At 41.5% G+C, this 27,894-nt stretch overlaps 2 protein-coding genes across 5 annotated transcripts in view; one reads left to right on the top strand and one right to left on the bottom strand.

Moving 5' to 3' along the window:
* The window catches only part of TDRD3 (tudor domain containing 3), an 88,025-nt gene extending 86,129 nt beyond the window's left edge, over positions 1 to 1,896 (bottom strand). For 3 of the 4 annotated variants that reach the window (XM_082279158.1, XM_082279157.1, XM_082279159.1), the window contains exon 1: positions 1,683 to 1,896. In XM_082279158.1, the coding sequence (XP_082135284.1) occupies positions 1,683 to 1,723 (41 nt within the window). In that variant the 5' untranslated portion in view covers positions 1,724 to 1,896. The remainder of the gene's footprint in view (positions 1 to 1,682) is intronic. The other variant, XM_082279160.1, reaches the window with a different exon arrangement.
* Positions 1,897 to 1,992: 96 nt separating this feature from the next.
* Positions 1,993 to 21,656, top strand: LOC309570813 (uncharacterized protein; the record flags this gene model as incomplete). Its single annotated transcript, XM_082277825.1, has 5 exons — positions 1,993 to 2,072; positions 2,748 to 2,945; positions 12,366 to 12,432; positions 19,596 to 19,685; positions 21,105 to 21,656. 5 exons carry the CDS (start codon positions 1,993 to 1,995, stop codon positions 21,435 to 21,437), a joined length of 768 nt encoding a protein of 255 aa, XP_082133951.1. The 3' UTR covers positions 21,438 to 21,656.
* Between the last annotated feature and the right edge of the window lie 6,238 nt (positions 21,657 to 27,894).

The raw sequence follows: 27,894 nt of genomic DNA, 5'->3' as shown, positions 1-27,894 counted from the left end.
AATGTTATAAAAAGTAGCAGAAATAGTTATGATTATTTCAATTCAGCAGTAGCCAGGAACCACAGGATTGTGCACCCTAGAACCACTCAGAACAATATTTTTGAAGCTTGATACACTTACTCAAGAAGAAACCTAATTACTCTATTTGGTTACTATTACCACAAAGTAGCACTGCAAAAGCTGGGCCAACAAACACAGCATCACCCGCTGGTTAAAGGAGGTGATCATCCAGCTGCACTTAGCACTGGTGTGGCCTTACCTGCAGTACTGTGCACACAATTTGAAAACTATGTGAAGGCCCTTAAATACATCCAGAGGAGGGCAACAAAGCTGATGACATGTCCTGTGAGGAGCAGCTGAAGACTGGTTTGTCTATATTGGATTACAGGAGGCTGAGAGGCAACCTCATTGCTCTCTTTCTACAGCCTCATGAGCGGGGTAAGTGGAAAGGGAGGTGCTGATTTTTTCTGTCTGGGATCCAGTGATAGGATGAACAGGGATGGTTCAAAGCTGTGGCAGGGAGGGTTCAAACTGGACATAGGAATCAATCATTCCTTTACTGAGGGCATAGTCAAATACTGGAAGAGGTTTCCTAGAGAGGTGGTCGATGCCCCAATCCAGTCAAATGTTTAAGAGGAATTCAGCCAGTGCACTTAATAACATACCAAGATTTGGTCAGCCCTGAAGTGGTCAAGCGATTTGACTAGATGATTGTTGTAGGTCCCTTCCAAGTAAATGATCCTGTTTTATTCTAAATCACATGACACCCACTTTAACCTTTTCCATCTTAGACATACATGAAACCACAATCCAGGAAAACCACTAACTTAAACAGTTAAACAGAAATGTCCCCAGAACGCCATCGAAAATAACACTGTGTCACATAATTTGAGCAGTTTTTCTCAATTACATCCAAAGTATGTTGCTCTGTGCTTTAGCAGTTAGCACTGAAGTTTAGGTTTGGTGAAAGACTTTCCAAGTATTTAAGGAAAAAGGTTAGCACTGACTAATCAGTGAATCACTTCAACAAAACAAAACAAACAAACAAGCAAAAAAGTCCCAAACCAAAACAAAAACTTCCTACAGTGCAAACCCATTTTTGGCTAGCAAATAAGCGTTTGCAGTAGGTATTTGAAAAGCACAATTCGTTGAAACACGTTGCTCCAAAATGGATATTGTGTACCCAACGACTGGGACTAAGCAGAAAACGCAAGTCCCGAGTTCAAGCCTCACGTGTGCCTCATTTACCCTACCTTAACCCCACTTTTTTCATCTTGCCTTTCCTACTGAAAAGGCGCACAGTGCAATTAACAACCCCAGCACTACGGGCAGGCACCAGGCCTCCAGGCGAGGCCGGCCCCGGGGCAGGAGGAGAGGCGGGATGCCGCCACCGATCCCGAAGGGGCTCGGGGGCTGTCCCGGGATGGGGATGCCGGCCCTCCCCGCAGGGCCGCCGGGACGGGCCGGGAGCGGCTCCCCAGGGCGAGCCAGCGCCAGGCCCCGAGCGCACCGGGGGGCGGCACCACCCCCTGCCCGCGGCCGACGGGCTCCGAGCGGAGCTGGGGCGGGGACGGCCCCCGCACCGCACGCCTCAAACACGGGGCCCTGCCCACCCCGCCCCGCCGCTCGGAGTCACCCCCGGAGGCGGCGGCGGCGGCGCGGCCGAGCTCGGCCCCACTTACCAGCCCAACTCGGAGAGCGCCGCCCGCGCCCGGTCGGCCATGGCGCCTCCCCCGCCGCTCACCCGCAGCACTCGGGGCCGGCGGGAACTGCGGGGATCCCCGGCACTCGCTCGGAGGGGGAGGAGGGACGCGGGGCCCTCTCGTTCCCCCGCCCCGCGGGCCTCTCCGGGCGCTCGGGCCGGCCAGGGGGAGGGAAGGGGGGAGGGAGGGAGCAGAGGGAAGGAAGGAAGGAGGAAGGAAGGGGCGGAGGCGGCGCAGGCAGAGACGAACAAAGCCCGCGACCGGCGGCTGCCTGGAAGCTGCCGCCGCCATGGCTGGGAAGGGAAGGAGTGAGGGCAGCGCAGCGAGGGAGCGCCGGCCCTGCTCCTGGGGCTCGGGGCCTGCCGCCGTGTAATGTCGGGAAGGGTTTGTTTGAATGCGTTTCGTCTATAAATAACATTATTGACAGTAGCGTTGTGCTAGAAAAGGCTCTCCTCCATGCCCTGAAAACGGGTGTTGCGGGTGAGGAGGGATTTTTAGAAGGGCCTGGCACGCAGGTCGCATGAGGAGCAGCTGTGGGAGCTGGGACTGTTTAGCCTGGAGGAGACTCAGGAGAGACCTCGCTCTCGACAACTCCATGAAAGGAGCTCGTAGCCAAGTGAGGGTTGGCCACTTCTACCAAGTAACATGGTAGGACGATTGGAAATGGCCTCAATTTGTGCCACAGGAGGTTTAGACGGGATATCAGGAAAAACTTCTTCACAGAAAGGGTGAAGTATTGGAAAAGGCTGCCCAGGGAAGTGGTGGAATCACTGTCCCTGCAGGCGTTCAAAAAAGCTGTAATGTGGTGCTTAGGGACATGGTTTACTGGTAGACTTAGCAGTGCTTGGTTAATGATTGGGCTCATTGTTAAGGGTCTTTTCCAACATTAATGATTCTTTGTGAAAGACAGTTCCTGTGTTTATGTTCGGCAGTTGTTGTTTGGGGTTTTTTTCCTTAATTATTTGCCCTAAAATGGTGGATACTGATATGAACGCTTTGGGGTTTTTTTAATCTGTCTTTTTAATGGGAATTATACTTCAACAGAATAGCACTATTTCATTATTGCTGTTGGAAGTGCCTAGTGCCCTCGGCTGTCAGTGACGAGCGAGGTGGGAGCACAGTCCTGTCTACTCTGTGTTCCAGCATTCAGAGAAACGGCCAGAAGGTGAAGGTGAACACGAGCAATCCAGGAGTTAAGAAAATGCTTATCAAGGCCTTGGCGCTCAGGGTTTCTGCCTGCAGGTGAGGTCAGGTGCTCTGCAGAAAACACTGACAATTTGCATTAGTGAGTCGTGTCCAGCTACTTCTGTAACCCATCAATGCCAAATGTTAATACTTCTTTTTTAATGCTGAGGTTTTGAAACTTTTCTACCTGCTGTGTTTGTCTATTAAAGATGGACTTTTCTTCATGGGTCACTTTTATCATGTTTAGATGTTTCAGTTTTTATGTAGCATCTTCAAGTCAAAACTTCCAGTTTTGGTTTGGTTTAGGAGGTTTTATGTTTGTTGTTTGGTTATTTTGATCCACCTGAAAAACCTCTCTTTGCTATACTGAGTACAAATCACTTGGGATTTTTACACATGACACTCTGTGCTGCTCATTCATGGTATTTTCTTTGTGTCTATAGGTTACATACTCTAGGACAAAGATTTCATCCCCAGTAGATATGGTGTCCTGTGTGCCTGCTGTTTTTAAGAAAGCACATATATTTTTAAGTTGATAATTATTAAAAACTTGACACAGATGAAGGAAATAAAATGTATGTTACTCAGGTTCAACTGAACAATGTTTAATGCTACACATATCCTTGAAGCTTTCCTTAACAGAAACTTATAGGGAAAAAAAAAAAAAAGGCAGTTTAAAAATGGAAGACTGACATATGTGATTTCTGCCAGCAAAATCTCAAAACAATGAATATAGTAAATAGGGAAGCTTTAATCTTTGTGGTGGTCATTAAACAACCAAAAAAAATTTAGCAGAGGGAGCATTATTAATTGGGAAAGTGGATTCTCAGAGGTCATGCAGTCCCATATCATGGCAAGGCTCCAGGGGAACATGAGCTTCCAAAGGAATAACGTCAAGGAGAACTAACTAACCTAAGAGCCTTGAAACAGACCTACTCTATGTCTGTACCAAAGAAACTCTTGAATTAGTGATGAGGAATACTGTTAAAGCAGAAGAGTCACACTGAAATGTCAGTGGCCAAGTCACACCCAGTGTTGCAACAGTAGCAGCCACTGACAGGGAAAAGCACTAGCAGATAGGTGGAAGTGTGGTTCCAGTTCAGAGATTATTATGCAAAAGAAGTGGGAATAAAAACATCTTGTATTTGGAGTCTGACCCGTCTGCACATTAGATTATCAAGAAAAGTTTGTAAACATTGTAACTCAAAATGGGATACTCAAAGAGCCAATTAGTAAGGGATGGAGTATGACCTAGGCAAAGATAATGAGAATTACAGACTTTATGCATTGTCTCATGTTAGTTTAAGACATGGAGGCATTTGCCTACTTAAATCTTCATTGAAATCGCCAGGCAATTATACCTGCAGTTTATGCCAGCATAGGGCTAGCTGTTGCACTTCATGGCACTAAACACCATCTCTATAAAGAAAATGTAGGTGCTGTCCTTCTTAAAGATCTTCAGGTATCTGCTCTAACAAATTCATTGTATGCAAGCTGAGATGTGTGTGTATATAGATATATATATCATGTGTGCATCCTTTTGTACAGGAGAAGTCCCCATTAGTGTGCATTTCTCTGCTCACCAAGGGCACTGTCTGAGCTTTGCAGTTTGTAGCTGCTGTTGGCTGTGCTGCACTGAGGCGAACAGTTAGTTCCACTGTAAAACAGAAGGTGATACAGTGCCTGCTCGGCAGTCAGAAACCTGCAGATAAGACCCTCTGTACCAACTGTTCATGATAAAACATTCTTAGAGCATATTCTCTGTATCAATCACCTTTAGAGTAAATGACATTGCTCAAGGTAATGAGCACTGGAGTACCTGAGGCTGTATGGGGACTGACCTAACCCCCCACACACTTCTAAGGGGCTCTGTGCCTCCAGAGCTTTCTCTGAAAAATGCTTGTTGTTCAGATGAATCAGTGCATCACTGTCCACAAAATTCACATGGACTTCTTCTGTCCAAACTGCCTAAAATGCAGTTCTGTTTGACTGCTGCTCATGTGACCATGGACAACTTAATCTGTGCCAAAGTGTTTGTTTCACAATGTTCTGTGAATACCTGAAAGGGTTGGTCTACTCACGCACCTCTTGTGAGACAGAGCTCTAGCAGACAGAACTAGCACACAGCACAAGAGAGCAAGAGCCAGTTTTTGAAGCAGCCCTGCAGGTTCCTTGATTCATTGGATTGATTCATCCTTACTGCCTTTATCTCCTGCCAATTCCAGGCCCAATCCTCTTGGTTAGCAGTAGGCTCACAAAACTGGGGAGCTGAAACTTTTGACTGCATGTTCCAGAAACAGGCAAGAGCAGAAACCTGTAACACTCATTGTGAGTTATGGCATCATTCACCCCAGCCTGCTGTGCTGAAATTAACAACAGTGGGATGAAGACCCTGAACATCAGGTCCAATGAGAGGTTCCCACAACAGCAGAAATGCTGGTTTGGTCTCAATTTTTGTCTTCTATAGAATACACTTTCTTCATTACAGTATCTGAAGGTAACAGGTCTGCTTACTGAACGAAAAAGCAGATGATCCTTATCCTGGATCTGTAGCTGAAAGTAACTGGACACTGCATGTAAAGGGCCTTTCCTTCTGGTCACCATATTTCTAGGAGCGTGCTGGTGTGCTGGAGTTTCAAGAAAAGTGGTTATCTCTCCACATCCCGTGATGGGCTGGGTCCTGAACTGATTTGACTGCAGTCAGAAGGATTAGCTTTACTACATGTATTGTTGCATGTCAGCCACAATATTGTATATGTTTTATCTGAAGGAGGAGGACAGTACTCAGCACTCAGTCTTTCTTCTCATCCTTCTTCTGTCATGCACTTCCCTAAATTGTAGATAAAGAGCAAAGATAGTTGGTTACGAGTGTTTCGCACTGGTGATTCCTACTGGGGGGGAACAGGCCTGACTTGTCGAGTCTCATGGCAATCAAGTAGCTGTCATTTGTTATGGCAACTGGAGAAGGGATTGACTTTTCACAGACTGAAGAGAAGAAGGGAAAATTACAGGAGTAAAGATTTTTTTCATGGGGGAGAGGAACGAGAGAGGCTTGGAAGGGAGCAGGATGAAGGAAAGACAAACAGCAAGTGCATATCCTACATGGAAATGGTAACGGATTATGAAGTCTTGGACATAATACCACCACCTATAGCCACAGACTGTGGTTAAGGTGGTAGTGCAAGGAGAGAGAATTTCCACTAAAGGCCAAGGCTAACATTTTTGTCAGGCTGCTCTAATTGACTTTGTCACCTGACTGTCCTCTTCTGGAACCCTTCAGTTTGACCACATTCCCCACTTTCTCCTGCAAATCACTCAGTGTATGTCAGGCCATGGGCATCTTAAAGGTATAGTTCACGCTGGCATTATGTCAGTCAAAAAGAGAGCATCACACTCAGTGAGGCACTGTGGCTGTCAGGACAGGGGCGTTTATATATGGCACAGTGATGCTATTGTCGGCTCTGTGCACGGCTGCTTATTAAAATCTCAGCAGTTCAGACCTGAAAGTGCAGATGAACCACTGCAATGACCACTAGGGTACAATGGATCACTAAGTACTGCAGAATGTAATCACATATAATCATGACGCTTTCAGAGCCCCTTGTGGGCCGGCAGAAGGGCTGGTGTTTGTCAGCCATTCTGGCACAGCTCAACCTATTGCCCCTCTGGACGCTGACTTGGTAAATAGCCAGGGAGCAGAGGATCAAACAGCATATGGCTTTGCAGACGTTACTGGGCTGCAGTAAACATCCCAGCCCTGAACAGCTGTGCCTTGTCTCTAACAAGATTACTTTTAAGAGAATGATACCTTCTGGACTGGATGAAAATCTGGAAATAAGCATGTTGTCAGGGCTTTGAGTGCACCAAGAGGCTCTGCAGCCTCTTCCCCGCTGCTTGGGGTTTGGCTGCCCACTGCAGCTCCAATATGGTGCAGCTGTAGCCTTGGATCAGGATGCTGGCGACAGAGCTGTGTGAGAAGAAGCTATGGGAAGTTTCATGGGGGCTTCTTGCTCTTTGCTTGGGAGCTGCATTGAAGCGCAGGCTTCCATCCTTAAGACTTGTCTTAGGTATGCCTGTGCCTGTCCATGTGCCTTGCTGATCCTGAACCACTGATTTGATTTGCTGGCTTGGCCTTGCACCTGCTTCATCACTGCAGACGTGTCTTTTAATCTCGAATACTGCCTCACCCTGCTCCTCAGTGTGGCACCTGCTGAGGTACTGTGGGATTGTGCCTTCCTAGGTGGGATCATTGCCCTACCTGCCTTGCTATTGCCCTCAGCTCCTGGCTTCCTTGCCTCGTGGGGCAACCCATGCTTGCTGCTTCCTGAGAGCTCCTATCCCAGAGCCATGAACATGGTGTTACACAGAGGAGTTAGTGTCCCGCTGGCTGTCACCTGGTGTCTGAAATCAGTACACATGATGCAAATGAACAAAGCTCAGTAACAGTGCAGACACTGCTGGACCAGCTGCTGGCCATACAGTTGTCCATTCAATGTATAGGACAGAATAGTGCCCTCAAATAGAAGGAAAGCAGGTACGGAATGCCTGGTCCTCTCTGCAGGCTTCTGCCTCCCTCATGCTTCCCCAGCTTTCAAGCTGAAAGCTTGTCTTGGTAAAATTAAGGTCAATGCATATGAGCACTGCTGGGCAGAGCTGCTCATGAAGGGCTGCATGCTGAGAAATTGTGGCCTATATATGAGCAGACAAGTTAGGGACAGCACTTTTACAGCCTTCACAGATGTGCTAAAGGCCTTGTGGAGTAAGTGCTATGCAAGAGAACACCTCACACAGTGTCAGGGAGCTTTCAGCAGGATGTGAAGAACCTGTAAGTTGGGGATGAATGGAACACCATAGAGTTGCCTGTCCAGCCACATGGACAGCCCTGTTAAAACTAAGGCAAATTCTCTAGGGTAGGACAGCAACACCCCAAACACCAAGGTAATGGAAGCCTGTAGATCAGCCTGTCAGAGCCACACAGGCACAGACACCATCATCCTGCATAGTACACAAACAGAGTATGTCCTTAACTATCAACACAGATTAGACTGGAGAGCATCACTGTGCAGCAAAACAGGGACTACTGCGACCACCTATTGCACAGCACTACCTATTACCTATACACCATGTATATGTGGCTGTGTAATAATTCTGTATATTGGGGATTTTATTATTACTATTAAAAGCCATAAAGTTTTAATTTTGTATATCCACAATACCAGAAGACATCATCTCTGTTGAACAGTTTGGGGCATAAATGACCCAGTAATCTGTGTCAGCACTTGACTTAATTGCAGTGTGAGAGAAAAAGACTGAATAAATAAGTGCTGCTTTCTCATGGAAATCTAAAAAGATTATTTTTGGATTACAAAAGATTCACTCCGTGGTTTTCCTCAAGTGCTGTCATATGTTTGTGCTTGAGGAAAAGCGAGTTATTGGAAATCTATGCCAGGCTCCAGATAAGCAGTTGACTTTCTATCCATGATTTAATACCACTAAACGGGCAAGAATGTTTCTTTGTTATTTCCTGGCAGTGAAAATATACTGTGTTAGGCATCTTTCCTTTTCAGCTGTGACAGCTTTTGCCAACCACTGCTCTTCCCCTGTAGTCTGCAGGCCCAAAACAGTACAGTTTGGAAAAACACCTAAATTCCTTGAGAACTTTTTAGAAGTGACAAAATCAATGCTTCTAACAATCAAGTGCAATAACTGGGCATGCTGTTTCCTGACCGTCACTTATGAGTGATTCAATTCCTTTCTTTTCTAATTCTGCTTTTATTTATGCATCTCTTCTGTCTCTGTTGATTTTAGTTGTTCTGTCCTCTGTGCTCCTTCTTTCCTGCCTGTTAGCAAAACACAAGAAACCAAAAGAATGTGAATCATGTGATCTTCATGGTAGGTTTTTAATCTTCTTTCAAGAGAGAATTGGGCCCTATTTTCTGAGTACCTGCAGTATTATGAAGGGAATTACAAAATTATAGAATCATCCTTAAATCAGCCTCACATATTTTAAGATATTAAAAGCAACATATTCTTTTTCCAACTATGTTTCAGCTAACTTTTTGACTAAGTGTTGCTGTTCTCAAAGATGAAGGATGAAAAGAAACAGAAATGCTAGAGCCCTGAACAATTTCTCACTATTTGCAAGGATACACTTGGAACTTCCCTGGCTTGGATATTCATCCTGGCTAGCTAAGACATTTCAAATGGAGTCCATAGAGCAATGGGGCATAAGAGCAAAGTGAAGAGCTTCAGGAACTAAAAAAAATTCAAAGCCCCACATTCTTAAGTGGGCTCCTGTTGCCACAGTTGTTTTAAAAGTTTTCATTCCTTTATTTCAGTACAAAAATCATAATTTCACTTTTTTCACAGCCTACAAAAAATCATGATTTAGTACAAAAGTGAATATATGTGTAAATACAGCAACTATTCTGTACAGAATCCAACAGTTGCCAGTCTAGGGGACACAAATACACTTCAGAAAGCACATTGCTGTTTGGCAAATTAGCGAACCACGGAAAACTGGCACTCACCATGAAAAATTACCAAAAGGGGAAAAAATGGAAGAATAAGAGATTAGAAGAAAAAGTTGTGGAGGAAGACCATTAAAAATTGAGAGAATAAAGAGAAATTGGCAACAGCTTGGCCACAGCATAGAGCAACAATTTGGGCTACCTGTGTCAACTGCAGTTCAGACCAGTAAAATAAGATGCAGTGAATGAAAATAATTTCTTGTAATGAAAATAAGACATCAAGTAATGCTGCTAGTAAGCAAACCAAAGTAGACACAACATCAAAATGTATAGTGAGGTCATTAAGGACTCCCTTTTTCTTCTCATGCAAATGAGGCTTTTGGCTTGGAGAGTGAATACAGATTTTATGAGTTTATCTTTTTCCCTCATCTGGCCACAAAATCAGAAATAATCAGTACTCTGTTCCACCCTCTATAAAATTCACTGAGGCATTCCTTCAATTATGTTCACATATGCTTATGCTTGTGGGGCTACTATGTGAACCAGACACATGGCTGAAAAAAGGGAAGTCAGAGAGAAGGAATGCTGAAGTTTTTACTTTGAAGTGGATCTCTTTTCTGGTCTGATTTCCATTACAGTCCTGCACCTTGTTGACATAGGGGTAGAAATTAATTAAGTCAGCACTGATGCTGGAGACAGTATATCATCAGATCATTGCCTCTCTGGAAAAAAACAAACCCATTATTTGTGGAGCAGTGTAGCTGCAAATTAAAGGTGTGAGGAAAACACATAACTGAGGGGCATATGAAAGGCAAATGTGAGACGGACAGGAAGTGTGTGTGTGGGAAAAGCATTTGGAAAACAGCTGAGGGATAGGAAGAAGAGGTATAATATATGGTAGCAACAATTTGTCCAACTCTCTGACCCTCTTTATAGAACCTAATTAAAACTTTAAAATTTTGCTGGGTTTGTCTTATTTTCAGATTTTCTTCAATTACTGCTGTTAAGTTGCCTTTTTACCTCAGCAGAGCACAAGCATGGGCTAAAACTTCCTGCTAAAAATGAAACAGTTGTTTCCCATTAAAGCACAAAAAGCTAAGCAGCAGAGGAGAATCAACCAGCAGTTATTTACCAACAGTTTGTTATCTATTTCAGTGCTCACAACCATGTTCTCTTAGCCTGATAAACAGGGTGGCCTGCTGTTAACAAATATTGCCTGAAGCAAAACACTAAAAAATCTAAAAGAACCTTTTATACCTATTTTACATATTTATTTCCAAACAGTTCCTAACAGCTTCAGTTAATGCATTAAGGTGCCCAGTCCTTACTGGCTGCACAAATCAGTTCTTTGTGCTGACGCCAGCAGTATTGCCATGGTTACATGATTAGAGTGTCTTAACCTGGCAGGTGGCTTAGCAAAATGCCGAGTGCCAAAACAATCCCAGCACACGATCTATACTTTTCCATCAAACAAATTAGTATATCACATGCTCTGTTGTCCAGATCATGGTAGGGTGGGTTGTTTTTTTTTTTCCTGGATAACAATGCTGTTCTCAAAATTTTACCACTTTGCAGCTCTAAAATTGCAAACAAACTATTTTCTAAAAAAACCCCGTCCTGTTTCCTCTACTCACAGGTTTTTAGATCTAACAATCTCAGTAAAATCAACAACCAAAGAATAAGAAAGATTGCATAAACCACAAAAATTCAATGTGAAGTTTATAACTACATTTAAGGTTGGACTATAAATCTGGAAAGATCCCATACCATCTGAAGGCTGGCCAGCTATTACTTGCTTGAGAGGATTCTCTGTTTGCTTTTTTTTTTTTTTTTAAACTGATGATTTTGAAGCTGAGATCCAGAAGCTTTGCAGATAGATTCAGCTGTAAACAGTTGGGGTTGACAATACCAGAACTGCTCCATCATGGTATGAGAATATTTGCCTACCAAGTATCCAGACCAAGTAATTCACATAAAATAGCAGAATTACTTAAAGCAATGTGCCTTCTTGAGAGGAGAAAGTATCAGAGAAATACAGAAAATTAAAATGTAATGGACAGATCAAACTTTGGCAAGCAAGGTACTGCTAGCATTTTCTTAGACTTTCCAAATCACAAACTAATACAAAGCCTTAATACCTCAGTTGGTATTATTTTAGCATTAATTATAAAGATATAATTGTTACATGGGCTACATGCAAAAACTTCCTTTTGTTTCCTTCTGTGGAACACAATGCTAAAAGAGCAGAGAGGGAGTTTTCATTCTTAACACTTTCACACTGCTTGCCAAGATCCATTTTCTGATCTGAATATATAGCAGTGTGGTAGCTTATATAATACCTAAGGTATCAAAACACCTTGTAGTGTGTAGAAGTTTATAGCTGTTTTGTAGATTCATTCATACTATTGCCCAGTATATTTTCTGTCTCACCCCCAAAAAAACTGACGTGTTGTTTTTCACAGCTTGTTTGCCATCTCCCCTTTCTCATGCTGATTTCACTGCTGTGTTGATGAAGCTCCAGTCCTCTGTCTTTATATTACAGCATTCAAGTTTAGAGATTCTGAAGCCTTCCTTAGAAGTGACTCAAGTAATTTTTCGCATTTGGAGGAGAAAGCTGAAAAGCCTTCAATATTTAAATAGAAACATAAGTTTCAAGTGTAGTATAAAGGCTTCAGATCTCTTAACTTTATTCATCAATTAACATATCTGCAACAGCTGGGGTTTGATCCATATTTTCAGAGAACAGTAATGTTGCTGATACAGCATTTCCAGTTCAGTCACAGGAATACTGAAGTGGTTTTCAGAAGATAATTTAAAAAGTACTCAGTTGACAGGATGTTTCTTCAGGGAACCATTGATCGCAGTCTCGAATTGCAACAGAGCCAGAGATTGTCTTCATTTTAATTTCAATATCAGGAATGCCTTAAGTGACGATCACAGCTAACCCATTTTAATGACAACCCTGAACATTTAGAAACTCTTATCTATTCAATGTACTTCTGTGCAGAGAAACAAGAACAGATGGATACTTCCTTAACACCTGCTGCTGTGGGAGTCTTCTGAAACACTTGCAAGTAAGAAATTATTACTGCTATAAAGTGTCTCTCAGTTTTATTTGTTTAGAGGATTTCTAAAGAACATGCATACAATTTATTTTAGGTTTCTCAGCTTAGATGTCGCTTTTGGAAAGCTGAGGAAGGATCACTTACTGAAGGAAAGCTTATTTCTATGCCTCATAAAAAAAGGGGTTTAGGATATTAGATTGGAGATTTACTGCAACCTGTTGTGTAAGGAGGCTGAAGAATGCACATGGTATGCTACTCCAGAAGTGAAGGAACAGCTCCAGATCAAAGAGCCCAGTCCTGCAAAGCAGGAGGAGTTCCAATGGAGAAGAGAGGGCTTTCTAGAGGTAACCATGGCAAATTGAAACCAAATGCTTTTCTGACTAGGAACTGAAAGATGAAGTGCAGAAGTTTTAGCTCATAATTGCCCAAAGAACTTTCCATGGGTGATTTAAATGTTTCTCTACTTCCACATGTCTCCAAAAGTAGAGAGACAAATTATTTCCTAGCTTTGGAACACTCTTCTCTTCTGAAGTTACATGCATCAGTTTTGTTTGTTTTGTAGACTTTCATATACAGTAGACTCAAGAAATAAAATGTAAGTTCAAAGGATCTGAAAGTAAAATGTTATTAGGGATTCTAATCTACCTAGATTATTTAATGGGTTTTATTTTCATTATGCTTAGTGGTCAGAAACTGCCCTAAAATAAATCTAGTTAATTTCAATAGGAGATACAACCCAAGTTGAAATATCAAAAGAAGACATCCATCTTTTGGAACAGATGTTGCAATAATGAATACAGGTGATAAGAAATTTGTAAAATGGAGAGGATGGCAGTATCTAACACTGCAGGAAAGTGTTTATTCCAGTCTAGGAAGCCATTGGGGATTAACCTTGTAGCGCATCACTTTGATTCCATTTTACAGGTCCACAGACTTAAAACTTGAAGTAACTATGTAGACAGTTTACTCTGAGCTTTTGCATAATAGAGGTCACAATACTTCACCCAGTAATTCTTGACCCATAATTTCTGACTGAGCTGGAGGGCATCTCTTAGAAAGACACACAGTCATAATTTAAAGGGTTCACATAGTGATAAATTCCTTAATTCCCGAAGTAAGTTGTTCTGATTGTAAATTGCCATCATGCTAAAATGATGTACATTGTTTTAGATTGATCTATTTGTCTTCCAACTACAGAACTTTTTTATGTTGTCTTACTGATTCCACAGTTCTCTGATCTGTCTCATCCCACTGTACAAAAATGAAATAACCGCTGACTTTCCTGTTGCGTAAACTTATTAAATGAAACTCATTAACTTCTTCTGGTTTTAACATATGGATTTCCAAACCTTACCAAATTGAAAAAGATTCTGAAGAAAGCTGCAAGTATTTGCGGTATGTTTTTAAAGACTAGACAGAAGCAAATAATGTAATTCCTTACTCATCTCTAAAGTAATGCCATATATAAGCATAGAAATGTGCCTTTGTTAATTTATCTAAGGATAACAGCAATTAATTCAGACACTTTAGATATTAGGTTATCCTGCCAATTTACATGCTTCTAAGATAAATCTTGTAAATTTTTTTGGCTCCTCTGTCCCCTGAACACAAAGATAAATTTGCTATATGTCGAGGACTTGGATTTCAACAGCGGAACTCTATACGATGTTCAGCACACTAGTTTAGATAAACCATTTATCTACTCTGAGTGATTAAAACCTGAAGTACATGACTTTTGAGGAGAAGCTTAAACAAACTGAGTTTGTTTAGCCTGGAAAAGGCTGGGGAAGTCATTGTCCACAAATGCCCACTGGGGGGTATAGGGAAGATGAAGCTGAACACTCCTTGAAGATGCAGAGTGAAAGCATGAGGGGGAGTGAGCGCAAGCTGCTAAAAAGGAATTTCTGGTAAAATATTAAGAGGAAAAAAATATGCTTCTACTGGGGGTAGGCAGCCACAGGTATCTCCACCGTTAGGAACCACTGGCCTTAGAAATCCTCAAAGCTCAACTGAGTGACCCAAGCAACCTGCCAGACCTACTTTGAAGGGTGGATCAGACCAGATCCATTCCAGAGAATGGTTCCTTCTAGTTTGCATGACTCTGACTCTATGACTAATTAATTAGCTCTGCTGGCCTAACTCAGTGGTGTAACTGAAGCTATGCTATAATTTAGGCTTGAAATACAGACCTTTCTCTGCAGACCTTACATGATACTTGACAGGAACAGGGATTTTTATCAGGATGCTGGATCATAAAAACAAAAGGCTACTCAGCAGACAAGAGCTGAATGCCCACCTCATCCAACTATCCATTGTGGTTGTCTTGGCCATCCCTGTCTCTCCTGCATGATCTAAGCTACTTCACTTAACACCACAACCTGATATGATAAACTATCATAAATTCCAGTTCTGCACAATAGACAAGTTTTAGTTCCTCATACTAGACCATGCCATAATTTCCAGCAATGTAGTTTATGCTCCTGCATAAAACACTGACATTTCCCCAAGGCAGGTGGAGAGCAGATGAGTGAGAAGAAGCAGAACCATGGGCAAAACCAATTTCTGAATCAGCAGCCTTCTTTTCTGCTTTCATAGCAACTGAAAATTGGTCCAAAGAGTTATATTCTTGATGAAGCTACATGCTGTGCCAAAGCTAAATGCTATTGAGCTTGCTTATCGGACATGATAAGCAATGCAAGGTATATTATATCGTTAACAACTTAATTTGTACCTGTTGTGTTCAAAAGAATCATCCTATTATCTTTACTTAACATTCTTTTACACCCAGTTAAACTAATCCAGTGAAATACACATACATAAGAATTAGGCCTTTGATATGATCAGTAAATTAAATTAACTTGACTCCAGGAAGAAAAAGATAAGAAAATGCCTGTCCTTATGAGAAAGGTCACAAAGAAAGAATGAGAAGAATGCACACTTAAAACCAGAATTTAATGAAATAATGGCCAGAGGGATAAGTGGCCTGCCTTTTCTGTAGGTTTCTGTCTGTTTGACAGAAATCTTTTTCCTTACACTTTACTGTACTCCAGATTAAGGACACTTTCTGGTTATATGTTCTGATTTGATATACCTAATGTGGAAAGATGGCTGGGAGTAAAATTAGAGGCAACAGAGAAGTTATATTCACATCCTAACAGATGTTATAATGGTACTGAAATGATACAGTAAAATGCAGCTGCTGCTCCTTGGATGGGATGTGGCCAGCAGGCTCAAAACCTATTCCACCAAGATTACACACACAGTCTGCAACCATAAGCACCTGCTGACGGGGATGGAATGGAGGGTGGAGCAGAGTGGAAACCCTATGGGGGAAGGCTCTGTGGAAACCCTTGCAGGGAAGGGAACTCGATGGTACTTGGCAGCTGATGAGCCCCATAGCAGCTGTCAGTCAGGGGAGGTAGGAGAGGGTGTCTTGCTGCCAAGCCAGCAACTCTGGCGAAATCACTCTCCTTGGGTGAACTTGGTTCATTACAGCCTAATTATAATACAACACACACCTCCATCCCAAAGTTACCTGTCCCCAAGATACGACCACCCCTGACTGAGGAAGTGTCTATATTTTATTGACTGTCCCTTTAAGAGTGAAGCAAGAGAATTTTGCAACAATCAATAACAAAGGTGAGCATGAATAGAGTTATTCAAGCTCCACCTAAACATAAAGAAATAGTATAAAAGTAAATTTGGAATGGGAAAATTAGGGAAGACTCCATCATAACTGCTGCAATCAGTGAATGGGCTGAACCTGTCCTCTCCCTCATAGGCATGGGTAAGAACCACACTCTGTGTGTACTGAATACTATTATGGGGGATTAGAGTTTGTCTGTGCATTGCTTTGAATATGTTTTTGCAGTCAGATACCATCACAAACAATCCTTGAACCTTAACCTGACATAAATTTATATTAACAAAGAGTGATATTCTGTAAACTGTTGGTGTGAATCCTTCATGGGCACCGGCAGTCGCCAGCAGAGGGGAAATACTGGAATAAAGTGGAAGACCTGCTGACGGGTTTCCATTATGCCATGTTGTAACCGCTTGACTCTGCCTAGCAGGCTGCAGCTCCCTGTGAGCACAGCGGGGATTTCCTAGGGCCCTGTGACTGGTCGTATCCCGGAGTCCATTTGGGACAGCCCCGCGATCTGGCTCGGGCAGCCAGCAGCGTTACAACGCAGTGGTGATGAAAGAGGTAGAGAAGGGTCTCCCATGAGGGTGGTAAAATGGCTTTAATCCCATCTTGTCCCGGCACCCTCGGCAGCAGAGACAGAGACCTCATGAGCTCGGTGCGGGTTGGTTTTGTCAGGGGCCCAAGGGCGGTCCCTGGGCAGGGTTGGGGTACAGGAGCCAACAGGGAGAAACCGAGGGAGTGGCCAAGGCTAGGGCAGGGAACGGGGAACATGGCAACGCAGAATCAGGGAGTTAACAGGCTGTCACAATGCCATCCATGCGTCTCCCTGAGTAAGTCAGTCAAACCACCCTCCAATCCAGCAGGATTGCTCACTGAAGGGTCCCCATCACAGGATGCTGACAGAATGGTTGTGCAGAAGGGTGTTGGCTTTCCTGGGGCACTGTCAGACAAACACTAAGGGGTCAAGGAAATCGCCCCTTTCCATGTGACTTCTAAAATGCTGCACTTTTATTGCAGAAACAAAACATACTCTATTGCAGCAAAAAGTGAGAAATAAACATGTTAATGAATTAAGCAACAGCTACATTGGCCGGTGGGTTGTAAATATATACATCTTCTTTGCTGTTTTCCTCTCCAGTTTGAGGGTCACATCAAAGCTGTGTCCCTGTATTGACAGAAGAAGTCAATACTTCAAACAATGGGAAAAACAGAATATGAAACTGTGAATGTATGTGCAGTGTGGGTTGCTCAGCTAAGGCTCTGGGTATGGAAGAAATGTCTTGTACAGGGATGACACCCTGGGAAGCAGTTTTTTTCTGAAATACAGTTTTTGCCTTAAAGAATATGTCTCCTGCTAATTACTCCAAGATCAATTATAATTGAGGAGATGGATGTATAAAACTGTTCTCAGAACTTTTAACTCCTCTTTCCAAAAGCAACTGTTTTACCTCAGCTGTCAAAAGGTCCAGTCTATAGGATCATCTGCTCACGCAGCCAGGAAGTTTTAAGTGGTGTGAATATGTGATGGAAAGGGTGGCTAAGTCAAAGTTGGGCAACTTGACTGGAAAAACAAATGCTTTCTGCAGCAGATGAAATATTCACTAGTCTTAATGACTGCAGTGGCTGCAGTAAGGTTTGTCCAGCTAATTTCTTTGAAATATATTGGCTTCAAAAATAAAACAAAAAAAAAGTTTATCCCACTTTTTGAGTGGATGTGTCAGTCACCTGCTGGAATCCAGCTTTAGCAAAAGAAGACATAAACTTACTTAAACTTTGTCTTTTCAAGTGTCTTTGTAGACTGTGTGAGGTGTTTCAGATTGTAAGTTTGTTTTTCTTTAACTGTGTATAATGGTTTGGTTTTCAGTCTTGGCAGGTGATAAAGTGATCACACTCAAATAGCGTTACCAGGAACCTTCTTTTGCTATGGCAGCTCACCCACACCTTCTAACAGTGTTGTTCAGTGACTCACTCGCTCTGTTGCTACACAATTTCTCCCTTTCTCCTGAGAACAGGGAACAGCAGTAGTTTCATCTTTGGCTATTCATCTCAGAGTCCTTTGCAATTCTATTCCTACTCATCTGGTTCATCTCCATTTTCGTAATTGAAAACTGAGATTTTTGTCCATACAATGCATAATATGTGAGCTTGCCTTTCAACTCTATTGATCTGATAAAAAATGTATTTGCAAGTAGTTTTATCAAAGATTCTGCAGCCGTAACCTGACTTGTAACTGCATTAAAACTGAAGGTGTGAAATGTGTGTATGTGTATGTGCATATACTTGTCCCTGTCTTCTCATGCAATAACTAAATGTAAAACTTTGAGTTTGAGTTATTTATGTATCTACTTAAAGCTCCGAAGTAATTACTGTAGAGTAAATTTAAAAAAAAAAAGCAATGCAAAAATTATAAATCTTGCTTTATGTTTGGGGGCCGTACTAAACATAATTTGCCACAAAGCTGCATCTTGTGTTTGCAGAGTGTTTATCAGCTTTCTCTATTTATAACAGATGGAACTAGAGCATTCTGAATGTTTCTATTAAACGGAAAATGGCACTGCAACATAAACACAATATTGCGGAAGTTTGGTCTTGCAAATTAAATTCTACAAGCTGGAAGATAGCTTACAAAATCATCTTATCCTCTCTTTTGTAGAATATAACTACAGCAGATATCCATTGCCACGTACACAGTGAGGGCAACATTATGGCTGCATACTCTGAAACAGGAAAGGGAGGATAACACTGATATTCCACCAGGGCCATTGCATGGATTTCATGAGGCACTATCACCTATGAAAAGAAATGAATGGACAAGCAACAAAGACAATCTCTCCTTGTAGCTAAAGAAATCTCAGTCTGATTCTGATCCTTAGGCACTTACATCGGACCACATTACTGGTTAAAATACTTTTCCAAACTGATTTTTTCTAAGTCAATAGACAAAGTAGCATAATCACAACCATCCCACACTCAACAAATGGCCATTGCTGATCTTGCAGAAACATCCTCTTCCAATGAACAACATGCTCTTCCAAAGCTCTGACTTTGGCCATCTTCAAAGACTGTGAATAATTGTTTGCTCAAGGGCATTTATGTAAGTCCTTCAGCTGGTAAGCATCTCCTCTTCCAATTTTCAACATATTTTCTTTTCTCAGAGGCTGAAGTGTCTTTCCTCCTGGGTTTCCATAATACCCTTCCTTGTTACAGGTCCACCCAAGACTAGAGGTAGACAGTCATTCATTGCCTATAATTTCTGTCTTCATTTATATAAAACAAACAAACAAACAAACAAACTTGATGTGTGGAAATCAAACCATAGCACCATAAGGAGTGCCAACTATATCAGTGAGTCAATGTGTTAAAATTCTCCCACCCCCATTAGTTTATAACCCTCTTGAAAACTAGACCCACAGAGATGGCCACAAAATGGCACCATCATCTGTAGCTTTGCTCACATAAAAAGTTCTATCAGTTTTTATCTTCAACCCCTTGCAGAAATATTAACCTCAGATCCTATTCCCTGTAGAGTCTGCAGCCCCTGGAGAGTCCATGCAGAGGCAGGTTTACCCTGAAGGACTGCGGTCCATGGGAGGGCACAGGCTGGAGCAGAGGAAAGGTAAGTGGAGGAAGGAGTGAGAAAGAGGAGTTCTTATGGACTGACTGCAATCCCCATTCTTTCTGCACCAGGCAGGGGCAAGAGTGAGTTGGGAATGTGTCTCAGTTTGAGACAAGTTTAGGGGGAAACGCTCTGGAAGGAACGTCTCCCCCACAGAAGGTTTCAGCACTCCCTCCATCGATACGAAAGGAATTTCTTGGAGGAAAGTGAAAAAAATTATTTATTTAACAAACAAAGTGCCAGCAGGGCACAGGAAAAATGAATAACTGTTAAAATATTAAACCTCCTGGATGCAGAAGAAAGCTGGTGGGTTTAGAGTTCCCTCTGTAGCTGGCTCGGGTCCTCCCAAAGTCCAAGGTCAGGATGCAGTGTCCCTGCAGCCTCGCTGCCAGTCCATGGGGTCCAATGATCTGGTTCTTGGATCACAGCTAGGCCCAACAGTTCCAGAAGAGGAAGAAGTTGTTCCTGAGGATTTCAGAATGCTGGTATGGGAACAATTTCTTGCCTCAGCTAACAGCCTGGCTAGAAGCCAGAAGGTGCTCCCTCGGCTCTGCAGCGGTGAGAACGCAGGGGGGCGTGTGTGAGTCCTTGAACACAAACCGTGCTGAGGAATTTGCCCGGCTTCCCCCCTCCTTTCCCTCGGACCCATCTTAAAGCTGCGGGACCCATTTCTGGGCAATAAGCAGGTGATAGGGGAATAGAGTATTGTCATAAAATCACCCGAAGACAGAATGAAAGAATGATGGGAAGCCTGGGGAAAAGGGGGATGAGGGTAGTGGGAAAGTGCTTTAGTTTTTGTTTATTTTTCTTATCATCCTACTCTATTTTAATTGTTAATATTAACTAATATTCCCCCAACCAAGTCTGTTTTGCCCACAAAAGTCATTGGGAGCGATCTCCTTGCCCTCATCTTAACCCATGAGTTCTTTTCTTCTTATTTTTTCATCCTGTCCCACTGAGGAGGAGCAGGGAGAGAGCAGCTGGGTAGGAGATTGATAGCTATGGCTAACTTACCATACCAGTGTATCATCCTTGTAGCATCTCTAATTTGATCTGGACCAAATGAGAGTATTGAAAAAGTCACAATTCTAAAAAAACGTGTGCATGTAACTTCATGTTCTCAAGCTAAGCACATGAAAGGTTTCACTTGCCACTTTGTGGGTAAAACTGGACACTCCAGCAAAAGACACGAATATATGCCTTATAATTTTTTAATTTCTCAAAAGTTATCCTTAGTAGTTTTCCTCATTTCTCATTTTTAATTACAGAGTAGGGGTGGAAATGAATTCCAATTACCCCAAATAACTTTTGAAAATAATTCCTGTTCTTCCTACATATTCAATCTGTAAGGTGTATGCACGAAGTAGCATTTGTCAAGACGTGAATACATAACCATAATGACATTAATGTCTTATCCAGGAGTCCCTGCTGGATAAACATTGCTGGGGCATCACACTTGCCAAGCAGAGCCAAGGCAGTCTTCTGTACCTTCCTGTTGCTTTCTACGGCTCAGGCTCTCTGCCATTATCTCCTTCAATCAAGCATGATTACATACGTGGCTTCAGCTGGCATTCTGACAATTCAAGGCATCAGATAGTGACAAATATAAACAGTGCTCTTAAATCTGGAAATCAGTATGTAAGAGGTAGCATGGTTGAACTTTGGAACCAATATAAGCTGTATCACTATAAAACAAGGAATACTACAAATGGTATTAGACATTTCAACAACATCTATATTATGTATCTTTAAACCTCCCAAAATATATTTACAGTATCAGGAAATTATTCTAATGGATCTGATGCACATGCAGTGTTCAGTGAAGTGGATTGCCCCCGTAGAGGTTATAAACACATCTGATCCATAAAACTCAGCTTCCTCACTGACCTGTTTCGCCTAGTGACACCTAATTATTTGAGCTAGCAGATTTAAAATGTGCTTAACAGATTTGTAATTTTATCCTGAGTGAAGAATCAACTCAATCAAACTTCTATCCAATTTTAGAATGGCATTAAAAAAAATTTGGCAACTAAAAACTGCTAAGATGTTTTTATCAAAGCAGTTGGGAATTATACTTCTGAAATTGCCTGCGGCTGTTTATAAGATTTTTTTTTTTTTAAAACAGTGCCTCTATATTGATGACAGTGTCTCATCTATTGCTATAAACCAAAGCAAAAAGTTTCAACATAATGATAAAAATGAAGTTAAAGTTGGTAGCTGAGCTTCTTCAAAAAGGTTCTGATTTTGGGGTTAGAGTAGTCTCATGTCTTTTTATATCATGTTTAATAATTCATTTTTGCCTCTGAGAGTCTTTTCTTTCTGGAACTTGGCATGACATAACATACTATTAATCGGCATTGTACACACTCAACTCTCAATCTTTTCCATTTCCCCAAGTGCCATAAAAACTTAAGGAAGGCAAATGTCTCAATTGAAAAGCCAAAATTTAATGTTTTGTCACAATTCAGCTATTATGCAGGAAGCTGAATGGCTTATAATTGTTAGGTCTTTAGCTGATACAGGATCACAGATTTTAGAAAGCTGATGGGTTAGCAAGGCCAGCTATTTCATTTAAGCCAAACAAGGAAGCAGTACAATTTATGATTGTTTTACTAACGGCAGAAAGCAATGGAACTTTAGAATAGCATAGTTCAGTTGGAAGGGACCTAAGACAAACATCTAGTCCAGGTGACTGACCAGTTCAGGACTAACCAAAAGTTAAAGCATGCTATTAAGGACATCATCCAAATGCCTCTTAAACACTGACAGGCTTGGGGCATTGACCACTTCTCTAGGAAGCCTGTTACAGTGTTTGACCATCCTCTCATGAAGAAACGCTTCCTAATCCAGTTTGAACCTCCTGTGATGCAGGTTTGAACCATTCCTTTCTGTCCTATCATTGGGTCTGAGGGAGAAGCAATCAGAACATCCCTCTCCACTTCCCCTTCTCAGGAAGCTGCTCCGGAGAGCAGAGGTCACCCCTCAGCCTCCTTTACTCCAAACTAGACAAACCCGAAGTCCTCAGCTGCTCCTCATAGGCAGCACACAAGGCACACAAGTATTGTGTTCAAAGTTCAGATTAAGTGTTAATATATGACCAGAGTTGAAATTACTATGTGTGTATGTGTGTATACCAGAAGGACAACACAGAAAACAGCAAGAGAATTAAGTCACAGAGCAATCCAAAGGAGAGAACTCAGAGTAAAATGTTATCAGGTGAAAGATGTGTCTCCTGTTTCCTATTTTCCACCGTATTCAGGAAAATAGGATTTCATGTACATTTTTCAAAAATAAACAAGATTACAACAAAGACATTTCTGATTGCAAAATCAATTTCAGGGGAAAATAAAACAATCTGAAAGGTCTCAAACTGCTTAACTTCTCAAGCTATATCTCTATGGAATAGTGTCTTGCTATTCTTCTTATTATAGACCTGTAAGAGAAAAGAAGGGTGTTATTTCCAAAACGTTATAGTTTGTGAGTTACAAACTGAAGGAAAAACAAAAATATATTTGTGAGGCAATGAAGGATTATTGCACATTCATTTAAAGCCAAAACATACAGTTTGTAATTTAAAAGTAAATCATTCTATATTTAAATGTTACATTTTTCTTATGAAGTGATTTACCCAAGCAAAACAGCAATGCTGATTTGTCATAAGAAAGCCATTTTGCCATACAGAAATGGAATATTTTTCAGTTATTTTGATCATTCTGTGATATAGCTATTTCTTCTTACATTATTATTTTTTAACTGTTAAAAATAATCCTGTCAGTGGTAAAGGAATAGAACAACTTTTCAAAGTTTACATTTCTGTTCTTATGAAGACAACATGTTCAGAAACAAAAACCAAAAACTGCCCAATCTCCTAATGCTAAAACAGGAAGTGTTCTGGACATTCTGCTAGAACATGGGGAGGAAGCTTTGGTCCTTGCTCTGAAGGTCGCTGGTGTTTTTAAACAAATATGGTTTAATGTGAAGCATTCCTGTTCAAGAAGCCTTGTCTGGAAATCGGCAATCTCTTCTCTCTTGGGTGATTCCTTTATCCACAAGCCTTTATTTAGGCTTTGCTTCTCCACTTTTCCACATGGTCCTTGTATGCTGAGCTATACAACAGTGCATAAATCATGATGTGATTGTGTCTGAAAATCAGGGTATATTGAGGGGATGGCTCGAGTCAAAGGAATGGCTGCCAATGTGGGGATTGCAGTGGAGCATGAAGTGACAGGCAGCAACGCACCACCACCAAATTAGAGTGTGTAAGGGATTAGACCAAGTTGGAATGGATGGCTGTGGGCAATATAGATGAATTTTAGCCTCATTTAAAAAGGGTTTAGCAAGACTGGATTCTTTCTGATCATGTCAGCATCCTTCAGATGTACCTATTGATGTCGATAGTCGCTGCCTTCTTCCCACAGAAAAAAATCTGTCTACTATTTGCTGTACAATAACAACAGCCAAAAAGCAGGAGTGCCCCCAAAAGGCCAGGTGATGAGGTGTGTGTCTTAGAGGCATTTCCAAGGCAGATTAACACTCCTGGAGTAAAACTGGCCCAGTTTTGACAAAGATTTTTCCTATGGAGTGTGGCGATGCAGCAGCCACAGTGAACAAACAGTTGCAATACAGGAAAATAACACTGAAACATCATCATTCAAATGTCACCAAGACAAATATCCCCTGATTTGGCAGCCAGAGACCACAGAGCTCTAGGTATGCTGTAGCAATTCTTTGGGACTTCTGGCAGTGGTAGGAAACAGCTCTCACCTTTCTCTCAAGAAAAAAATTACCACTGCAACTCCCAAGGCAACAGCTCCCAAGCTTTCTGAGAGTGAGAAAATCTGTCTCTTTACATCTGCTCTTCCGGCTTTGCCCATCAGAGGTTTCCTTTTGCATCAATGATGAAAGGTAGGAATGACATCTAGGTGTTCTGAGGTCTGTTTGGAGCCCCTCACCCCCTCCAGCACAGACATCTTTCTCGCCTCGCATCACTTCACTGTAAGTAAATGCAGGGACTCCACTTTTCAAACACCACAAAGATGTGAAAGAAAGAGCCTGAGTGTGGACCTATGTTTGTCAATCAGTGGAACAGATCACAGCACTGCTTAGGAATGACAACATTCAGGCTTGAATTACTGCGCACTTTTGAAGAATCTTCTAATCAAAATTAACTGTATCCAACAAGCAAAAATTTGGTTTCTTTCTTATTGTACAGTAAATCACTACAAGCTTTTATTCAGCATCTAAAACTGAAATGGAGTTCGGTTTCAAATGCAAGACTGTAATGAAAAAAAAACCCAGAGATATTCTTTGTGAAGACTGACAAATTTCAAAGAATGCGAAGTTCAAATATTCCAAATATGCAATTACATAAACTATTTCATTTTGCAATAAAGCCCAGTAAAACATTAAATTTTTAATGCTCCTTTACCATAGAATATACAAATCAACTTTTACAAGTCTACATCTTCCAACAATAGACAGCACTACAAATTCCTACATTCACCACAACATTAAATAATGTTATAGCATTTTAACATTTGCAAAACTAATCATAACTGCCTAAGTAATATATGATGATCAACTTAGCTCTAAAACACGTACATAGATTTTTTTTCTCACAGCAAAATGGAAAGTTACGATAGAAGGAGCAACATCTCAAAAATATTTTACTACTTACACTGATTTATCTGAACTCAGAACTAGGAAAATATTCCACTATTAATTACAATGGTGTAAATCACAATGTTCAGTGTCAAAGAATAAAATGTTTCTGTTTATTAGCATCCATAAGCACAAAGCCTGTTGTGTATTTATAGGAACAATAGTCTGAATTTTATGTTTCATTTAAAAATTAGCAAAGTAATTTTAGGCACAGGTGTTCCTTAGAAAAGTACAAAAGTTACTTTTAAATGGACACAAAGCTTGTTGATGTTTATTTGTGCAATAGGAACATGCCTGCTGCCTCAGGAGAGGAACCACAGGGGTTTTTCCTCACAGAACGGAGCCTCAGGAGCTGCTCATCACGAGGAGTACTGCAAAGACAGCTCGGTATCTGAGAGTGCTGCTGTAGCAGAGGAGGGATCTGGACTGTGGCATGCACACCTTAACACAGCCCCCGGTTAGACAAGCAGGCTGTTAGTTAGCAACCACAGAAGGCTATTAATCCTTGTATAAGGTGATATATACACTACACTCCCTGTGCTCTTCAGCAAGGTGAAGGTAGGATTGAAATCAGCTGATCAGCAGCTGGTGGGAGAAGAATAGGCACAGATTTTATACATCTGAAGTAATGTATAAAACTGAACAGAACAAAGAGGACAATTTACTTATGACATTTACAGATTCATGCATTAGCAAATCACAAATCAGTCTTCTTGTGCCTGTGATTTCCACCACAGAACAACTCCTTACTAGTATGTGGGTTATTGAAGTGTCTTCAGCAGACCAAAAGAAAAGGAGGAGAGGTACAGGAATGTGAACTTCACATCAAAGTAGATATTCATGCTCATATGAATGTGCAGGCGTAAGAGAGGTGTAAGAGGTGTAAGGAGAACACAGGGATGACTGACCTCTGTCTAAACTGGAACAGGCCACTCCACAGTCTACTTGCCATCAAATATCTTCCTTACTATAGATCAGCATTGGCTCAGATCATCACCATCATTACAGAGCACTATAAGGAAACCCATTTTTTAAAGATTTTAGGCAATAAAAAGATAACTTCAGAAATAGGAAAAGGAGTGAGGGAGCAGTGTCTGCTTTGGCATTAGTGGTAGCTACAGATTCAAGTTACTTTTGCCATTATCCCCTCATTCACCCATTACCAAAACACATGGTTGTGCATCACTAGTTAGCAACTGTTGAACCTCAGTGACAGTCTCTGGGAGGGAAATGCTATCAGGTAAGTCAGGGAGCCCTGCATGCACCTCTGAAATGTAGTCCTCTGTCTCCAAGTAATCAGGATATTCTGTTCCATGTACTGTGGCAAATCTCCAAGCATCACGCAGGGCTGAACTTTAGATGAAATTGGCATATTTGAAACAGCCGGGCTAAGTCAGTCTCATTGTTTGGATCAACCATTTCTAAACAGACCTTAGAAATAACCATTCAATTTCTCGTTTAATATCTTCATTTTTAATTGGCTTGATGCATTCTTTATATGCATTGAAATTCTAGTATACTAGCTCCCGTGGGAAAATAGTACTCAGCAATTTGAATTTGTTAGCTGCTCTGAACATAGGGGACCTGATTCTCATTTATGTTACAGTCACTTTATATTGCTCAGGCAGTAAATTGCATTTACACCCAGTAAATGAGCAACTGGAGTAGTGTAAAGTAACTTTAGCATGAATGAGAATTAGGCCCAAAGCCTTCCTAAATTTTTGTAGCAACTCTGTTATTCATCTCAATTGGTGAGATAGGGACTGATTGACAAACAAATAGCAACACAGTATTGCCTAGTTTGGAAAGAGAATTGAGCCAGGGATTAGAAAGCCCCAATTCAGTGAAGAAAATCAGACTGGCTATTAATGATGCCATGATGATTTTTTGCCTTTTCTTTTATACCCCTGTTGCACCTTTTTACAACTCTGTATTCCTAATGCTTTTTGCCTACATTCTTGGACTTGTTTCTTAAGCTAGGAGACTAAACATTTTAGAAGCTTCATAGTTAGGGATCAGTGTGCCCCAGACCCCAAGGTCCTCTCCAGAACACATTCTGTAAACTAAGATAGAACCATCCAGGGGAAGGTTCCTTGGGGAGGGGAGCTCACTTGAGCCTCTCATTGGGGAATCTTTGATAGATATGCTAATTAGTAAGATCTATAATGTTACACCAGATCCTTTGGGGTGTGCACTGCAGTGGGCATTGGGGTGCATTCGACCTGGACGTAGTGCACCTAAGGATCCTTATAATAAATACCAAGGTAAAATCCCTTTTCCCCTTCTAACCATGTTTGACTCTTGATTTTAAGATCAAGAAAAGGCATCATTAAAAGCCTGAAGTCCAACAAAGCACTAAGGCCAGATGGTTTCAGCATACATTTTTACAATCAGCTAAGTATAAAAGATGAAATAGCTCCCCTGCTGGTTAAAGTATTTCAAAATTATTTACAGATGGGAATTAATGTTAATGAGTCGTGTAGCTAACTCCCTACATACCATGCTGAAAATTTACCACCCTCAAGTTTAGTCCCAGCCAATGCACCAG

This window comes from Coloeus monedula (genome assembly GCF_965178545.1).
Source record: "Coloeus monedula genome assembly, chromosome: 3".
Classification (NCBI taxonomy): domain Eukaryota; kingdom Metazoa; phylum Chordata; class Aves; order Passeriformes; family Corvidae; genus Coloeus; species Coloeus monedula.
The sequence above is the reverse complement of the archived record's forward strand: the minus strand, read 5'-3'. Positions and strand labels throughout refer to the sequence as shown.